The sequence below is a fragment of the Engraulis encrasicolus genome, chromosome 5 (assembly GCF_034702125.1).
Source record: "Engraulis encrasicolus isolate BLACKSEA-1 chromosome 5, IST_EnEncr_1.0, whole genome shotgun sequence".
NCBI lineage: Eukaryota > Metazoa > Chordata > Actinopteri > Clupeiformes > Engraulidae > Engraulis > Engraulis encrasicolus.
The window spans coordinates 29,048,168-29,067,233 of record NC_085861.1 but is presented as its reverse complement, the minus strand read 5'-3'; the positions used below and the strand labels follow the sequence as shown (position 1 = coordinate 29,067,233).

The window sequence follows — 19,066 nt, the reverse complement described above, 5'->3', positions numbered from 1 at the left end:
CACCTCATTCTTTGCCAAATCTAGCAAGCGGTTAATGTTCTTAGAGGACACAGGCTGCCCTAGAATGCCCAGGACTGCGCCCACTAGGTGGAACTTTTCCTCGCGTTTAGTGAGTACAGTGGCAAATCACCGGGATCAATTGTTGGACGCGTTCGAAAGGATGCTTAGGTCTGACGACGTTACTGATCAGCCGACTATCTATGCCGTCCGAGGTTTCATTCAGACTTTGGAGGACTTTCAGTTCATGTTCCTGTTGCTGACTTACAATGACATTCTGTCCAAGACAGCGGTTGTCTTTGATATTTTGCAGCAGAAAATATCCGCTTCGCCTTCTGCAAGCGCACGATTGGCTCGTTAATTGAGCAGGTGACTGATAATAAATCGGAGGCCTCTTTCCTGGCCATTTACAACAAGGCGATCGAGCTTACAGACGACCCTGGGAATAGCCGCAGGCGCACGGGTGCGCAAACTCCCCAGCAGCATTACCGTGATGTGTACATGCGCATACAGGATAACTTGATCGAGCAGATTAATGTGCGATATAGTGGCCTAGATAAGTTAGCCTTTCTAGAACTACTCGATCCCTCTACATGTGGCAGGACAGCATTTCCAGAGGAAGCACTGCAATCTCTGATGAGCAGTTATGGGACCCTTTTCGATGGAGAAAGGCTTAGATCAGAATTGAGTGTATTTTATGCAGACCAGGAACTTCACAGCGCATCAGGCAAACTGTGTGACACCCTGGCGTTCTTTAAATCTTCAGGGCTGGATGTGGCTATGCCAGAACTGTATCGCCTCATGTGTCTAGTAGCCACAGTAGGTGCAACCTCGGCTGGGGTAGAGAGGAGTTTTTCCTGTTTGAAACGCGTTAAAACGTTTGCGCGCAATACAATTGCACAGGAGCGCCTTAGGAACCTGGGTCTGATTGCTGTTGAAAAAGCAATGGTTAAAAAACTAGAGAGAGACCCACGCTGGTATGACAGAGTTATTGACGAATTCGCAACAAAAAGTAGACGAGTAGAATTAATCTATTAAGTGTAATATGCACTTGAACTGTCATACTGTTAACGCGCACTGGGTAAACGTCAAAAGATGTTGATAAACAAGCATATTTTCTCGCAACGGAACGGTTTTAGATGTGGATATAAGAAACGAATCAACGATGTTCAATGCATTGCAAACATTTCGAGGAGTCACACAAGTGAACTGAGCGGAGCTAATGGAAGCACAGAAGCCCCTTTCTTGCTTTAGCTATGGATTACAAACTGCAACATGGACAATGGTGGTGGAAACGCTTGGAATGAAGTGAGAAGTTGAGAGAAATACAGCAGTCAAGACAACGTTTAAGGTAGGATCACTGGGTTAATATTTGTTCGCTCTTCTCTGACATGGATGTTTGAAGTTGATGCTATGCACCGGGTTGGCTCGCTTGCGCTCACCCATGGATGGATGGGTTAATTGTTCAGAAGGGCTTTGGTGTTGTCGTTCAGCCTGTTCTCGAGTGAAAAAGGCAGGGACATGCAATGACAGGTCACGGAGTAACGCAGGTGGTTGGCAGCTGCCGTGTGTACGGTGATTCGGTCAGAATACGCTTGTGGCCACGTTTGACTCCCTCACTTCTTTTCTTTGGCTGACTTTGGTTTTATTTAACGGGGTGGAATAAGAACACATCCTTTTTGGGAGACTGTGATATGTAAAGTGAATTGTTGTAAGCGGTATTAACTTACAACACAGAGTGGTAGAAAAACAATTGAGTATTCGCAGGGAGGTTGTCTGAAGAGCTCTAAAATCACTTTTTAAGAGCGCTTTTATAAAAAAATCTTATTTGAGGGAGCCCCTCCTAGTTTGGCTTTGTTTACCGGTTTCGTGCTTACCAACATCACACCCCCCAAAACCGCCACTGCTAGAGACACAAAATGTGCTGGACATTTTCTATGGACATGGACTTTGAGAGTGGATACAAATCCCAAGATGATTGATAGACACGGATGGTGAAGTGAATATTACTTGTACCTGTACCTGTCATACATGGCTTATGTGTGTTTAAGACTTCATTGAGAGAACAAGAAAATGATTGTGTTTTAGCATTGTGTATGTTTGAAACATAGATATGATTTCTTCCCCACTTTACGTGATTAGAATGACACCATAGAAGTTTTAACTGCGCTATACCAATTTAAAATCTTTAAGGAATGCCTTAGTTGCTCCCTATGCTCATGTGAAAGCTGGTAAAATAATGGTTCATCCGTTGCTGGTCCATTACCTAAATATTTATGTTGACCTGGTGCCTTGCAGGAAACAGACACTGCTCTCTTTCTCTCTCAATGTATCTTCCAACAGTAGCAACCCTGGTTATTAAAGGAATCTATTGGTTGGACACAAGTTGTACCTTTGCCCACAACAAGGTTGGGGAGGTATTTGTGCTCCTGTCTGAATGAAAGATCTTCATAGTGTCTGATTCAAAGTGATACCCTGTGTTGTCGACGCAGATGTAAGTGTGCCATCCCATGATTCCAATGAATGACCACAAACTGTGGATTTGAGAAAGTGGTTTCCTGGACGAGCAACAGCCTTGTTAAGAACTGAGACAATTTGGAACTGTTTATGAATTCGAGCCTAACTAATATGGAGCAGACTAACGCAGTGTAATGGTTCTGAATAGCTCTGACCTTTATATTTGAATATTTTCATTCTACACACCATGCGTAAAAGCCACGGTGATTGTTAAGTGATAATGGTTATATTTTCAAGAGGAGGGAATATGTTAAGAAATTCTCTGCATTTATACATGTATTATTGAAAATATAAAATGTGATAAAAGTATAGCCTGTAGTTAGGACTTTTGCTTTCTGTGTTTCTAGTTAAACTCTGTTTGGTTAAAACCCTGTGTGAACTCTGTCTCTGTGTGAGCTCTTGCTGTGATTTATGTGACATCTGTAGGAGGAGATAGGCCATCTCCCCCACGGTTGTCTTATAAGTTACCACTTATCTGAACTATTGTCTTGTATGTTTATTCTTCTCGTTAGCTGAACTATGACCTTATCTGGTTAAACTCAAGATTACGTTAGTGATTACTTGTTAGGGGCTAATAAAGGCATGCCACCACTGTTAGCAGACGGGGCTTGTTTCATTTCTGTAACATCTCTGTGATGAACAGGACCCCCACTCTGCTGCAGAGTTTAAATGTTACCTCTGTCTCCTGTGTGGGTTTTCTTTCAGGTCAATTTTGATAAGGTGATACAGTGAATTTATTCACAATATAGTTCTGTCTGGTTTGGCCTGTAGTGTCACATTAAACATTGCATTAGAAGAATATGTCAGGGTTAGGCTATAGCCTACTTTTGAGAAATCCATTGATTGTCTTGACTTCTACTTGGATTAGGAGTGATGGTACATTAAAAAAAGGCAAATAAAACCATTGATCATGACAGCTGCGCGGTCACACTAGATTTCGCCGCCAATCCTATTGATAACAGATGCATTAAATGTAACTTCTATCTACATCCAATGAGAATGACGGGGGTGTGTCCATTCTGCGGTTAGCCATCAGACAGACTCAAAGCTCAAGTTTATAAAGGAGCAGCGGAGCAGAGGAGGGGGGAGGGAGGGATGGAGAGAATCACAGGATAGCAAACATGCTATTCGCATATTTTTTTTATGTTTCAAGCGAGGAGTTAAGTGACGTCTGATGCTATAGCGATAGACCTATGAAACTATGCTTTTATGAAAGGCGATAGAGGGACAACTTCGTCATTGGCAATCAGATAGTCAGTAAATGCAGTTGGTCTAGGTCTACAAATACAAATAGTTCTGAATCTAAAATTGATCGAAGTCACACATGAATGTATGGTGGCAAGAAACATCTTATTTTAATTCATTATTTGGAGCAAGTGCCGAGGCGCGCGGTCCGGCGCAGCCAGCCGCACAGCCCAGCTGCTGCGCATGGCATGGCAAGCAGGGAGAGAGGGAGAAAGGCGAACGATAGAAGCCAGAAATATCTGCACTGACGAGAACTATGCCTAATTGAAATGCACATTTGCGATATGGGGTTTACTTAAACTTGTGACTCATTTATTATCACCCTCAATATAATCCGGACAGGCTTCAGAATGTTCCGTCATCCATCAGAAAAATCCATCAATGATGGACATTTGTCGGTTAACGAGACCTATGTGTTAAGTGCAAACCCTTCTCCTTTAGGTTGAAAAACGACAAAACGGCAAAACAATGATTACAGTATGACATTGGCGCATGGAGAAACTATAGGCCTGGGCCTACATTTCAGCCATTTATATTTTGAGAAATAACATTTTACCCATGACATGTATAATAGTAGTACATTGTCATTGTCAAAAAATGCAGTACAGTGAATCATTTCTGTTTACAACACAGTTTCATTCGTCCCGCATGCAGGGGTCTATGTAATGAAAACAAAAATAAAACAAAATAGGAGCAGCGATAAGAATTTAAGAGCACTGTGAAATTGTTAACGCATAGACAAAAAGGGTCTTAGAGGGTAGGCTATTCCTTTTCCCCCACACATTCTACATGAGGGGTGCTGGTCACAGGGCCAGTTTTTCCAAATTCTCCCATTAAAAGGGCTGAACAACATATTACACATTTATGTCCATATTCACATTCATTACACATTAATTTCTATATGCAGCCCGATGTCTCCTCTGCCGTGTCAATGAAGGCCTGTCACCCAACTCATTACAACTGTCCCTTCTCTGAAGGTTTTTTTTATTGCTCCCAAACTCAAGTTAACTACAACAACTTGACTAGGCTTTTCATCCCTGTCTTTCAAGCACTTGTGGTTTTCTCTATAGGATGTATCAGGGTGTCCCCAGGTTTGACCACATCAAATTTAAGACCTTTTTTAGACCTATTTTAGACCACAAAAAAAGAAAATTTAGACCAGCATCGCTCCGATTCCCAGTTCCCGAACCGGGGTCACGAAAAGATAACAATAGGCCTAATTTCAATAGCAAAAATAATAATGGTGGCAAGTATTTAATAAAAAGTCACAATTGTCTTATAGCGTATTCCAGTCTTATTCCAGCAATGCTGGAGTGAAATTGGTCAGGTGGGGCATATTAGGCAACACACACAACCTGCAAATACTGTCAACACATAGGCCCTAATATGCCATGAAGGTATATGCTAGATAAAAAAGAATGTCATTGGTACCAGTTCCCTGCCTCAAAATTAGACATATGCCTATAATTTCATAGTAGCCTAATCTAAAGAAATGTGCCCTTTGAAAGCATATTTCTTCCATCCATGCAAGTCTACACTTGCCAAAACATATACATAACATGTGTAGGCAAATTGTAAATTACTTTGGCAATACAGAAGGCTTGCACATTAAAACATTATGTTACTGTTACTGAGAGTTAGGCCTACTGTATGCTACACCCTACAAACTTCAGGTGAGGCGATGTTGTGACAGCAAATGAGCAAGTGAACAGACACTCACAGTCGCCAGGTCTCCCATCTCTCCCCTAACATGAACAGGGCACATCACATGAAAGTCCAATGATGACTTTATACACGGATATGTTGCTCTCCCTCATAAAGTTAACAGGTTCATAATTCGTTAGCATTTACGCTAAGCGGAGCTTAGCATTTCTAGCGCCGTTTAAAAAGTAGTTTGACAATCACTCTCCCCGTCAATGGAAAAACTCACAGCCCTGCATGCGCGCATAGGCACCTCTGCCCACCGTTGAGCCCTTAATCGAACTGTAAGCATGTTTCTATGATTCATTAAAAAAAATCTTCAAGTTGACTACAGAGATAGATGCAGCTAGAACTAATATGATGAGTTTCGCCACGTGTTAAATTGTTTTGGCGAGACATTTGCGCACTGTTACAATAACGGCAGTTATAGTGGTGGTCCGTGATTATTTCTAAGACGCAGACACCTCTGCCCGAAGTGACGGGGCTCCACCAACCTTTATCGACTCAGCCCTTGGATTTGCCGCTGGGCACGGTTTGTCTTGCCGTTTGTGTTGTGTTGTCAGTCAAGGTGAAGATAATCAATCCACACAATTAGATTTCCGGGAAAACGCAATAATTTTGGCACAACTTGGCTTAAATGCCCAATTTTCCATGATGACCTTATATCCTCAACGGCCACTCTTAAGATAGGCTATATAGTGCAGGTTCAGTTGTAAGTTTAGGAACATTTCGTATAGATTTTTCCATTCAGCATTTTTTTAACTTCTAGGACCCCCCCCGAATACAAATCCACCTGTTTCCATTTTTTTCTTAATATTTGGTGGCAATTCCAAGATTGCTGCCATCGTGTACAGAAAATGTGCCATTAATGCTGTTTTAAGGTTTGAATTTCTTCAGTTAATCTTTGTTTTATTTCCAGGGCAACATTGAATAGAAAACAACTTGCTTCCAACGTTTTCCTTCCTTTTTAGGGGGAAAATAAAGATGACTGACATCATATTTGGCAAAAATTGGCACATTTAGTATTTTTTAATATACAGCCATTATTGACTTTTATTGGTAATATTTGTTACATGACTGAAGTCAGCCATCACATAAACTAGATCCATTACAAAATCCAAGATGACCGCCATTTCATATAGCAACATCAATATTAACATAACGCTTTCAGGTCTATAAAGCCATTCATTTGTGAATTTAAGCACAGAAGATTTTGTGCAGGTCCAAATTATTGTTCAAACTAAAATGACTGAATCACTTCATGTACAGTACCTGTTATGCAGTGCTACCTGTACAGTAGTATTGCATATGCACTGGTTTGGATGCCTATGTCAAGGCCAAGGCCTACAAAGTTGCTTCAGGGTCGGCTTCAGCTTACCTGAAGGCTATGAAATCAAATGTTTGGGCCGGGGATGCTGCATTCCTCCAATTCCAACAATCTTGCCATGCTCTCTGCTCACAGAACTAGGCTCTTTGGTATGACAGTCAGTGCACACCCATGACCCTAGTAATGGCCACACTATCATACCTTTGTAAGACCTCTGGCATCATGAAATATTGGTGGCACAAGTGTGACTGTAAACTGTTTCTACCTCAATGATACTACAGAGTATTCTCTATATACTAATGCATGGAATAAGGTGGTACCATTCTTCTGGTAGTTGTTCTAGTTGTTCTGTGAAATTAATTTATAGGGTTTTCTTGTGCTTCCTGATCAGTCTAGGGAGTTTAGTTGGAGGCAAGTGGCCTTTTTTTTGCAACAGGCCAATTGCAAGCCAACATGTGAGCACATTTATGGTGTGTCACCCCAAATTTCAGATGCACTTCCTCTGAGACACGAGGATGGAAAGAGGGCTCCACTCCTGTCATAAATCACACCGGCTCCACCTGCTGCTATGCTATTGAGGTCAGGGGTCAGTTCAGATATAGATGAGATCTAGGAGATTTGGATATCATGTTGAATTTTGGCAAAATATGAGATAAATGTTGATAACATTTCATGTAATGACAGTTATGTGCCTATCAAAATAGGTACTGCAGAATGGCTTTATAGACCTTAAAACACCAAATGTCCTTATTTTGCTATAGTCTTGGATTTTGTTTCTAAAAGTTAAGGGAAAATAGAAACAAGTTGTTTTTTTTATTCAGAGGGGGTCCTACAAATAAATAGGATGACATATTACCTGGTCATATTATAACTTAAAGAGCCGTTCAATGCCTTATCTGTCATGTTAAATTTTTACAACAGACTGAATCATTTTTGAATGAAGTTCATGTAATGGCTGACTGAACAGTCCTTTATCCATCATGAATATTACTAAATACAAGAAAAAACAATGACTTTAGAGATCTTAAAACACCAAATATATAATGTATGCTATGTCATTTCAGTCATCTTGGATTTTGGCACTAAAACTTAAGGGGCGGGGGGTGGAAACAGGTTGTTTTGTGTTCAGGAGGTGTAAGAAATATAAAAAACACCAATTCCAAAAAGGTATATGACATGTTTCTTTCAATTACATTCAGTTGTGTAAGAATATGACCACATATCCGCCATCTTGGATTTTGGGCGTTTCCACTTTAGAAAAAAAATGGAAACAGGTGGATCTGAAGACTACAGGGTCTGCACTAATAGGCCTAAACTGCACTAATAACCTGCACTAATAGGCCTAAACAATTCTCCCCTGACCAGCTGCCTCACGCCTTCACAGATCCGAAATGCCAGGAGAGCCTCGGTTTGCGCTTTTGACGTTCGCTCACATTTTCCACATTTAATGTTCGTATTTGACGGTCACGTTTCAAACATTGCATTTCGCAGCAGATCGGTTGAGGAAAATAAGAAATTTAGACCTTTGTTAAAATTTTTAGACCTGAGACATATAGGCCTATTTTAGACCTTTTTAGGTTACAAAATGTAGACATTTTTTTTAGACTTTTTAGACCCCGCGGCTACCCGAAAATACGAAGGAAATCGTAATTCAAATCCTTTTTAACAAAAACGGAAATCGTTAAAAAAATAAATAAATGTAGCCAGGAAGTCCGGTTGGGGAAACTACAAATTATTATGGCGTCTCCAGGGCACCGCCTCTACCTGGCGGTGCAATGAGCCTATCACTGATATTCAATTCACCTGGGGGGCGTCACTGAAAGAATTGTTTGCTGTCGGCGTTTGTGTAGGCAACGCCAAGTTCATGTGCTGAGAACTTACCTGTTTGCCGTTTAAAAATACACCCGGGTAGCTCAATTTCAATCATTAAAAGTATCAATACACTTTTTTTAGTATTATATTATCCGCTACAGTGATGCATCGTAATGAATACTTACCTCGCGCTTTGCTGATCCCTACTTGACACAAGTACCAAGACGGTGTGAGCGTGAACGAAAAGACGCGTCTGTCCTAGTGTTGAAATGTTTCAGGTTGGTGGAGGCTTTTAAACTACCCAAGTATTATGATATTTAACAGGATGTTCGTAGTCACTTATTCATCCTTCGTTTGTTGCATTCTTAGTGCATCATTGGCCATCAGCAGCTATTGTCCTGGAATTCCTAATGATGACGCTTGTAGAGACACGCGATTAGTGTTTGGCCGGATCACACCGCACTCTCGATTAAAAGGTGCCAAACATAAACAAAAACTGTGTAAAAATGAAAGAAAAATGTCTGCACACTTAAATCCCCTTTGTGTTCTTTTTAATAGGCCAATCTTTCGGTCTACTGACCTTCCTCAGGGCTCGAGATTAACATAACATTCCGGTAGGCACTATTGTGAATAAAAATACTGAGGCTTTCATACTAAAACTGATTTGGGTGGGAAATTCATAACAGAGGTTGATGCTGCATTCTGTTGACTTTTAGTGCACCTGCGTGTGAGTATTGAGCAGGACGAGCGGTGTATCACACCGCACTGTTGAGCTTGACTGGGGCAGCTTGTAGCCCACGACTCTTGGACCTCGCAGCCTTTCGACAGAGTCGGGACTTATCCTCATACCCTGGTAGGTATGCCTCAATTTGTTCAGTAGAACCATGGAAAATAACGTGAATGAATGAATGAATGCATGATTGAGTGAGCTTGTGAATGAATGAATGAATGAATGAATGAATGAATGAATGAATGAATGAATGAATGAATGAATGAGTTGGTGAAAGATTGAACACTGCTCGGTGAAGTTTTTATTTTAGCGTATGTATGGCTGCTGTGATGAGGTTTTTTGTAATCCATGGAAGGATGTAAAGCAGCATTGGTTTTAATATGTTGGGTCTTGGAACATATGTCTGAGTCTTAAATGTGGCCTATACTAATGGTTATATTTTGTATGTCTGCCTTTATCTTGGTTTCTTCTAGGTAGTGTGCGTGAACCGCCCCAATCAGAGCCATACAGAGAACAGAGTTACGCGATTGGAGGACCAGGAATTAAATTGCAGCCCCGCCTTTCAACGAGATAAGGTCGTGCCTAAAGCGGCTGTCTTCCCATAGACTCAACATAGAACCACCACATTAACAGCCAAAAATAAGGACTAACGAACTATACTGCGGGGTAATCACCACAAATATGTAAACTATCAACCGTCTCCGTGGCGATAATCACAACAGTTTTACCACCTGTGATGTTTATCTGAAGTTATTACTACGAACAGCAAGTCTTGTCATATTCCCTGCATTGCATCGCATTGCATTTGCTGTGTGCTACGCCCACTACTAGGCACTAACATTCGCAACGCTGAGCAGTACTGAGAAGCTAAAACAGCTAATTTTGCTAATGAGGAAGTCACCCTAGCACACAGCGGAGATTGCCTGACTCTGTTCTCTGTATGGCTCTGGCCCCAATACCCTGATTTGTAGAGTAGCCAATCACTGCTTTTCCCGGTACCTGAGTGAACAGTGCACCTCATTTTTCATTTATTGTGTTTTGTTTATTTAGTGACCCTCTCATATTGGAATTGTTTTGCCCTGTCCCGCTATCCCTTTTTTCCCCTTTTCGTTTGAGCTTGGAGTAGCTATTGTGTGTTTGCCCAACTATTGGGGTGTCACCATTGTGTGCTGGAAAAATCAACTTTGTGTACTGGAAAAATCAACTTTGTGTACTGGTGTCCATTGGAGGGCCCTCTGAGTGTGGAACTACTGAGTGCAGTGTCGGTTCTAATCTACTTCAAACTCCTAGTCTCTCCCTCCCCTACTCAATTATTTTGTTTCTTTTGCAATTGCAAGACCATGTGAGAGTGGTGGTTTGTGGTGTTATTTTCTTTTGACTTGGTCTTGGGGTGCCTGTTGACCGCTGCCTTGAAGAAAGACTTTTTAAACATATTTATGCCTTGTGATAATTGCATTTAATAATACAAAGAACTATTCTTGTGATATCAGCCTTGTGGTCATTCACTTGACCCCTGAGTGGGATTGGTACAGCCCCAAGTAAAAGGGGCTAGGTTACATAAATTATAATTAAAAATTATGACATATCAATTTAAAGTCAACCTCTGCAGTTTGGGTGAGTTTGCAGGGTGCCTGTGGCATGGCTGTCTCAAAATCTACACAATAATTTAAACAAATGCTTTCGTCCCCTCGCGGTGTTAATTTATCCCCATGATGCTCATTCTACTCCATAAAAAGTTCCATGTGGGGAAGTCTGACAGCAGAGTGTGAAAGTGGTCTGGAGAGTCACCATTCACTTACTAATGACTCATTATAGCATCAGCTGACTCAGGAGAGTCATTACTTACCCTTTAATCCTGCCTGTGACCCTTTAAGGACATTTGCTATGAAAAAACTAGTATGGAGGGATGTAATACAAAACACTCATTGGTGCACTAAGTTGGATCTGGCAGCTTTTTAACCCTTTAACGCATAACATGGGTCTAAATAGACCCGGCTGAGTTTAAAATTTCTATATCTTTGTAAGAATACAATTTTCTTACTCAGCACTCCACGAATTCCTCAATTGACTTGTTTTTGTCGCTTAGATGACTTAATTTATTTTTATGCATCATAACTTTTTGCGTGAAAACACTTTTTTGGTTACTACCCCTTTAACGCATAACATGGGTCTAAATAGACCCGCATTCATTTCCTATGTAATTTCATCACAAGCTTAATGTCTCTTAGCCATATTGAAAAAGGATTTTGATTCTTTAACTAAAAGTCCAACTTTGTATCATTTATGGAGTATTAACTCCCAACATCAATACTTATTTTAAATACTTGATGGTTATTCTTTGATATAGAAGTAATTTTATATAACTATATGATATTTAGACACATGGGTCTAAATAGACCCGCATTCATTTCCTATGTAATTTCATCACAAGCTTAATGTCTCTTAGCCATATTGAGAAAGGATTTTGATTCTTTTACTAAAAATTCAACTTTTTGTCATTTATGGAGTATTAACTCCCAACATTAATACTTAATTCAAATACTGTATGGTTATTCTTTGAAATAGACATCTTTTTATACAATTATATGATATTTACACACAGTGGCGGAACCAGACATTTATTCTTGGGGGAGCAATGGGGTAGCCACATGAATTTCACAGGGGCATGCTCTTACACAGAGAAAAAAAACACTCAAACACAAGAGAATGATTTTCTAGGGTTCTTATGACACCTGTGAGTGTTACCAGATTGAGCGGTTTCCGATGGTCATCTAGGCCCATGGGTTAAAGATACATATTCTGTAGATTTGAGTTCATATAAATCAATACTTCTGTTTAATTCTGGCAGGATTTTATTCTTAAGGTGTTCTTTTTAGTATTTTTGGGTTGGTAATCATTGGTCACATTTGGCAACCATAACACCCGCTGTGCACCCTATAACTGCACCCTTAAGTTTTAGGTCTCCTATTATGTCAAACAGTAATCAGTTATTTTTTGTGATTTGACCCTCAGAAACCCATTGCATTGCAACTGGCAAGATTTACAAAGAACTATATAGTGCCTTACATTGACTGAACCTAACTCAAATTAGGCCTACATATCCCAACACCACACAGTCATTTCCGGAGAGAAAATAGTATAGAAAAGATCACATTCCAAGTAAAAACATGGCCATTTTTGTATACTGCTAGCTGTCTTTTCTGAATACATTTTAACCATTGTAGAAGTAATTATTTAATATGTAGATGTGCCAGAAATGTGGGAAACATAAGTTTTTTTTAGAAAAGTGATATGAAGGGCTGCTCTTATTTGGAAGGAAAATGCCTAATACCTGGGTGCTAAGCCATTGGAATACACAGACAGGTGTGTACACCTGTAGGCTATCTGTGTTTGTGTATACGAGAATCATATAGTGATTTGAGATGATAAAAATAAGTGTTTCACTGAAGCCCTATTGCAGATTTTCAACGTTTCTACAGAATTATCAGAAATGAACTTCAAAGTTTCTGCATCAGAGACTTAGTAAAATTAGGATGAAAGGAAATTAATGCTTAGGTGTCTGAGATTTAATCAAGTTATTTTCTACCATCTGTGTTCTTATGTAATTTCAAATTTCAAAGTTCAAATTGAACTCACACTGCACATTAAAGAGTTACTTCCATACTAAAGTCCAGTCACTGTAATGTTGCAATGCTGCTAAGAACTTGCTACAATTCACACATATAACAATGCTATCAAAGGTGCTGTACGGACATTCTTTTAAAATACTCATTAGCATATAGTTTAATCCAACACAAAGACAGCAATTAGCATATGCCAGTGAATATTTGGACTTTAGACATGAGGTTTGAGTTGAATTCACAGGAATTAATCATGAAGCTACTTTCATTTACCACCAAAACCGAATCTATTGATTTATCACATGGGATATAGAGCATTATATAGTACTGAAAAATCGTAAATGGCACACAGCTAATTTTTCATTAAAAGGAAAACGAAATGAGTCTGGACTGAAATAAGCTGTTATTTTTCTAATGCTTTTCTTCTTCAGGATGGAAAAGCACACATCTGCGATTCACATTGCCGTCAGACCGTACAACACAGAGAGTTCCTCTGCATACCACTAGACAGACGGCATTGTAAGCTTTCGAATGGTACCCCATATGCCCCAATTCATGAGGGTGGTGTGTACACAAACTTGCATCAAAATGTGTGTGGGGAAAATGGTTATCCTTTCTTCATTTGCGGGCGATCTATGCGCTTCGTGTAACGTGAGTGGGCGGGGCTACTGTCCATTTTCTGGGGGAGCACTTGGGGTAGCCAATCAGATTTCAGGGGGGTCAAATGCTACCCTAGCCACCCCTGTAGCTCCGCCCCTGTTTACACACATGGGTCAAAAATGATCCGCATTCATTTTTTATATACAGAATTATTAGGCAAACATGTTTTTTTGACCATATTGTCTTTTTTATGCTTATTTTCCGACAGGAATCTATATGAACTTGAAAACCTATCGGATTTAAGCATTCCAGGCCATGCATTTTTTGTATAAAAAATATGGGGCAGTGGTCGAAGGTGCCAAACACCTTATATCAGGTGTGCATAATTATTAGGCAACTTTGTTGTCTTTTTGGAAAATGGGCCACAAAATAGATCTAACAAACTCTGAAAAGTCGATTAACAATTTTGAAGTCTTCTAGAGGGATGTGGCTGTCATGAAATTGGCTAGACGTTGGTCACTTTACCACAGAATTATGAAATGCATCATTACAAAGTCATCAGTCTCGTAAGAAATGTCACAACCAAACATTGAGAAGAATTTAAGGTGGAGCTACAAAAAAGTATTACCCTGCAGTCCTATAATATTACACAACAGAAACCTACACCATGTGTCCAGAAGAACAGGGCATTGAGCACTCAGAGATATGGCCAAGGTAAGAAGGGATGACACTAGACAAGTTAATCAAGTCAAGACTGGGTCAAAAATACCTGAGGACAGAGTTTTCAAAGTTAGGCCTATATGGACTTGGGAAAGTGACTCTTGACAGACAGGGTGGATGAGCCCATGGCTGGATCATTGAGAGGAAGACATTTGCATATTTTGAAGACCATGGTATTTATGCTGTACTTTGCTGGCATTTGAGTGGAACTCAGGAACTCATGTAAGTGTGCACATTGCTGATCTAGCCATAGACTCATCTACCTGGTCCATTAACAGTCACCTTCACTAGTTCATAAAACCATTGAAAAAATCTGTCTAAAGACATTTCTTGACCCAGTCTTGACTTAAGGTTCTTCTTGAGTGGTCTTCAGGTTTCAGGCTGTTTTACCTTGGCCATGTCTCTGAGTGCTGAATACAATGTTCTTGTGGACACTCAATGTAGGTTTCAGTTCTGGAATATAACAGCACTGCAGGTAATACTTTTGTGGTAGTTTCATCTTCAATTCTTCTAAATCTGGTAGTGACTTTGTGAGCTCATGTCATGTGACACTGATGGCTTTGTAACAGTGCTTTAGACGGATGTGACCAATATTTCAAGACAGCCACACCCCTCTGGAAGACATCAAAACATTTTTATAGTATTTTTGGAGTTTGTTAGATGTCTTTTGTGGCATATTTTCCCATAGGAAAGCAAAGTTGCCTAATAATTATGCACATTAATTATGCCCTGATATAGGCTATTGGACTCCTCCGATCACACCGTCTTTTATTACACAAATATGCATGACTAGGAATGATTAAATCCAATAGGTCAGCAGTGGTCAACAGTGGTCAAAAACAGTTAATTGGTTCCTGACTGGAATCCTATTAAATATATTTTAGTTCCTAACGTGAAACACTTCAGACTTAGGCTATGTCTGCAATAATGGGGGAAATTATTTGTGTGTTTATATAAGATACAACAAAATAACACCCATTTTGTGCATTAAAAACTGCCTAAATCACAACTTTTAATCCATTAGCTATTAAAATACATTAATTGTGGAAGTTATTATAGTGAAAGATTTAGACTTCCATTAGAAATGAATGCGGGCCATTTTCGGTCCACGTCTAGAAATTAGTGATTTAATTCCAAATTCATGTTTATTTGTAAAATAAAAATATAAGAACATTTTAAAAAATACTTTTTTGAGTAAAGGACCACCTATGTAATTACTTTTAGAAGAATAATGGGATAAAATGTATTGGTTTTAGAAGTTGTGTGAGAGAATACATGATTAATGCTCAGAAATACATTGGAAATGAATGCGGGTCTATTTAGACCCATGTTATGTGTTAGTGTGAGTCCAATGGCTTATGCATTAAAGGGTTAAGAGTAGTAGTTTAAATACATAGCAAGTTACAGACCATTAGCAATACTGCCATGGACCACTAGTGGGCAGCAGAAAAATGGCTGAAAAACCCTGACAGACAGACAGACAGACAGACAGACAGACAGACAGACAGACAGACAGACAGACAGACAGACAGACAGACAGACAGACAGACAGACAGACAGACAGACAGACACACACACACACACACACACACACACACACACACACACACACACACACACATTCCATCTTATTGTTTATTGTTTCCATCTTAGTGTAGTCTTAGTGTTTAATGTGCTGCATCACACACTCGTTGGTGTCATTGCTTACCCCAGCTGCTGTAGTTTACAGTCTGGATTGCTGAGTAGAGTAGAGATCTGCTTCACTCCTGAGTCTCCAAGTTTATTATCATCCAGTTTCATATGTGTCAGGTGTGAGGGGTTTGTTGCCAGAGCTGAAGTCAGAGTAGCACAGCCCTCTTCTGTTATACTGCAGCCACCAAGCCTGGAGAGAGAGGGGAAGGGGGGTGGGGGTGTGTGTGTGTGTCAGAGAATGAACGTGCCAGACATTGTACAATTTGGGCAGCATCTGTTAATTACACACATGCAGACAAACACACACACACACACACACACACACACACACACACACACACACACACACACACACACACACACACACACACACACACACACACACACACACACACACACACACACACACACACACACACACACATTCTACACAACTGTAATTAAGACAATGAATGAGTGGGCAGTCGTGGATAAGCGATTAGGGTGTCAGACTTGTAGCCCAAAGGTTGCCGGTTCTACTCCCGACCCGCCAGGTTGGTGGGGAGAGTAATTAACCAGTGCTCTCCCCCATCCTCAGGGGCGCCGCTAGGGGGGGAAAGGTGATACACTTTCTAAGGGCCCAACCACTGACAGTAGGCCCAGAGAGGTTGCTGATGACATAATTTTAATAATATTGCTCTTTTTAGACTTTTCTGATACTATTCAAAATTGAATCCTGTAGGCCTATAATGAACCAATTAGATTAGGTTTATCGATTTCCATAACTTTTATTCTCGAGTTCTTCATCATATCGTTATATTGTCCTCCCCCCGCTTGTGAAATGGCGATGCCTTGAACCTGCTGCTACATGACTGACCGGCCGGTGATAGCCGATCAGCCGCTGAGCTGATGCACTGATGTGATTGACTTATGCTGGTGTAATGAAAGGGTTAATTTAGGTGCATTGGAAATAGTACAGCACACTAACACATCCACACCACATGGGGGCACTGACTACCTTTTGCGGCTCTGAGCCTTTAAGTAGTAGTGGAAGCCATTTTGGATGAGAAGCGGGATAGTCACTTGGAAAGAGCCCTGGAGAGAAGTTGAGCTCGCAGGCCAGGCGTGAGGCCGGCATATGGAGCTAGCTTGCTCAGGGTTCCCGAGACCGTGTTTGTAGTATGGACAATGACCTTGCGTTTCCACATGTATGGACAGACCTTTGGGATTTTATATCTTTGACGTGGGGTTTCCCCCACAACTGTGACCATCGGAGGAGAGCCAGCTGGGGAAAAGGCTCGGAAGACAGAGTTGTCCGACACCGATGTCAATGCTTGCATTCGCCCAGGGTCGCAGAAGGTAAGCTTGGTTGCCCTCACACTGCATCCAGACATTTAGTTTCTTACATGCTGACTACCACGTTTGCTGCATACATCCTTAGAGTCAGGTAAGTTCAGTGTAGGGTTCCTTTTTAGTAGGTTAGACCGGTAACTTCATTATATTTGGGGGCTGACGTCCGTGATTTGAACACTAGATAGACGAGTCTTGTTTTGGTTTGGTTTTGATTGGTTTTGTTGCTTGTTAGCAGAAATGTTTGTGGTTAGCAGAAAGGTTTGTAGCATAGAGCTAACCATGTGCTTTTGGTGGCTAGGTGGCTAGGCTAGTAGGTTTGACAGGACTTGGCTTTTGGTAACTTGGTGAGGGCTGTGTGGTATCAGCTGCTTACTTTGGTTCTTGGTAAGGGTCGTGTGGTATCGACAGGCTTACTGTTTTTTCGCTGTGTTATCAGCATTAGTGAGGGCTGTGGGGGATCAGCGGCTCACTTGTTTGTTTGCTGTGTGTATAACAGTTTTGGTGCCAAGGTCCTGTGGAATTTAACTAGATAGCCAGGTTAGCATTTTGGATTTGTTTTTTTGTTTGTTTGTTTTTTTTGCTGTCTTGTGAATGGGGGCTCGAGTCAAGTAGGGTTCTGTGGTGGCATAATTTGCTGTCTGCCGTGCCATTTAAAGCACGGCTTTGTGTTGAAGTGGCTGGTGTGAAGAGGGAAGTGAGTTAAAATGTCTACCTTTGATGTGGAGCAGTTTTTGGCAGAGGAGGCTACACGATTTCGATTAATGAGGCTGCCTAGACCAAATTTACTTGCAGTGGTGGAGTTTTGTGGGGCAAGGTTTTTGCATGATGCACGGAAACCGGAGATTGTTACTGGGATGTTGCTGTGGTTGGGAGTAAAGGATAGGGAGGCAGAATTCGCTAGACAGAGGAAACTGTGGGAGGAGGAGGATGCAAGGAAAAGATGTGAGGAAGAGAAGGCAAAGCAAGTGCATGAAGAGGTAATGGCAAAGTTAGACCGGGAAATTGCAGCATTTCAGAAAGAGAGAGGAGAGATTGAGTTTGGAGCGGGTACGCTCAGACAGAAAGAGAGTGAGTGTAAGCCAGTGCAGGAGGCTACAATTGAAAATGCCGGGGTTTTCATGCATTTGGATAGCCCAGAGCGGAGAGAGGTGTGTCTTTCGGTCACATTGAAGCACAGTGAAGTTGAGCAAGAGGAGCAGGAGTTTGTTGATTTGGGGGAGACATTCTTTGCCTCTGTGAATGACTGCATGTGTCTTGATGGTTTTAATGAGATGTTTGGCACTACAGCGGCTGAAGGTTTAGATTCTGGGGAGTTGGGGGTTACGGTGAGCAAGGGCGCTGACGCTGAGGAAGATGTTGACTTATGTGACACATTTTTCCCCTTGTTAAGTGAGAGGGGTGAGAAGTCTGAAACTCAGTTTGAAACGGTAGACTTAATGGACACATTCTTTGCGAATTTGAGTGAGCTTTGCAGCAGTGAAGTCAACGGTTTTGAGGTCGGCACACAGGAAGGACAATCTGAAAGTAGCTGTGAAAATTTGACTGTGGATGAAGAAACTGCTCATGTGAGCATCATTGAATATGAGAAAGATTATTCTGTAGCAGTTGGTTGTGCTGACATGGGTGAGGTGTTGGCAACAAGGCCCTGTTTGCTTAGCTATGGGGAGAAGTATGGGCATCAGGGAGATGAACCTGCCTTTGAGAATCAAGTCCTGAGTGATGTACTTTGTATGCCTTTGTGTCCTAACGATGAAACTATGCCAGAGAATACTG

At 41.0% G+C, this 19,066-nt stretch overlaps 1 protein-coding gene across 1 annotated transcript in view; it reads right to left on the bottom strand.

Moving 5' to 3' along the window:
• LOC134449224 (NACHT, LRR and PYD domains-containing protein 3-like) overlaps positions 1-19,066 on the bottom strand; it is a 59,908-nt gene that overhangs the window by 22,261 nt on the left and 18,581 nt on the right. The window contains exon 6 of the mRNA XM_063199068.1: positions 15,978-16,151. Within this exon, the coding sequence (XP_063055138.1) occupies positions 15,978-16,151 (174 nt within the window). The remainder of the gene's footprint in view (positions 1-15,977; positions 16,152-19,066) is intronic.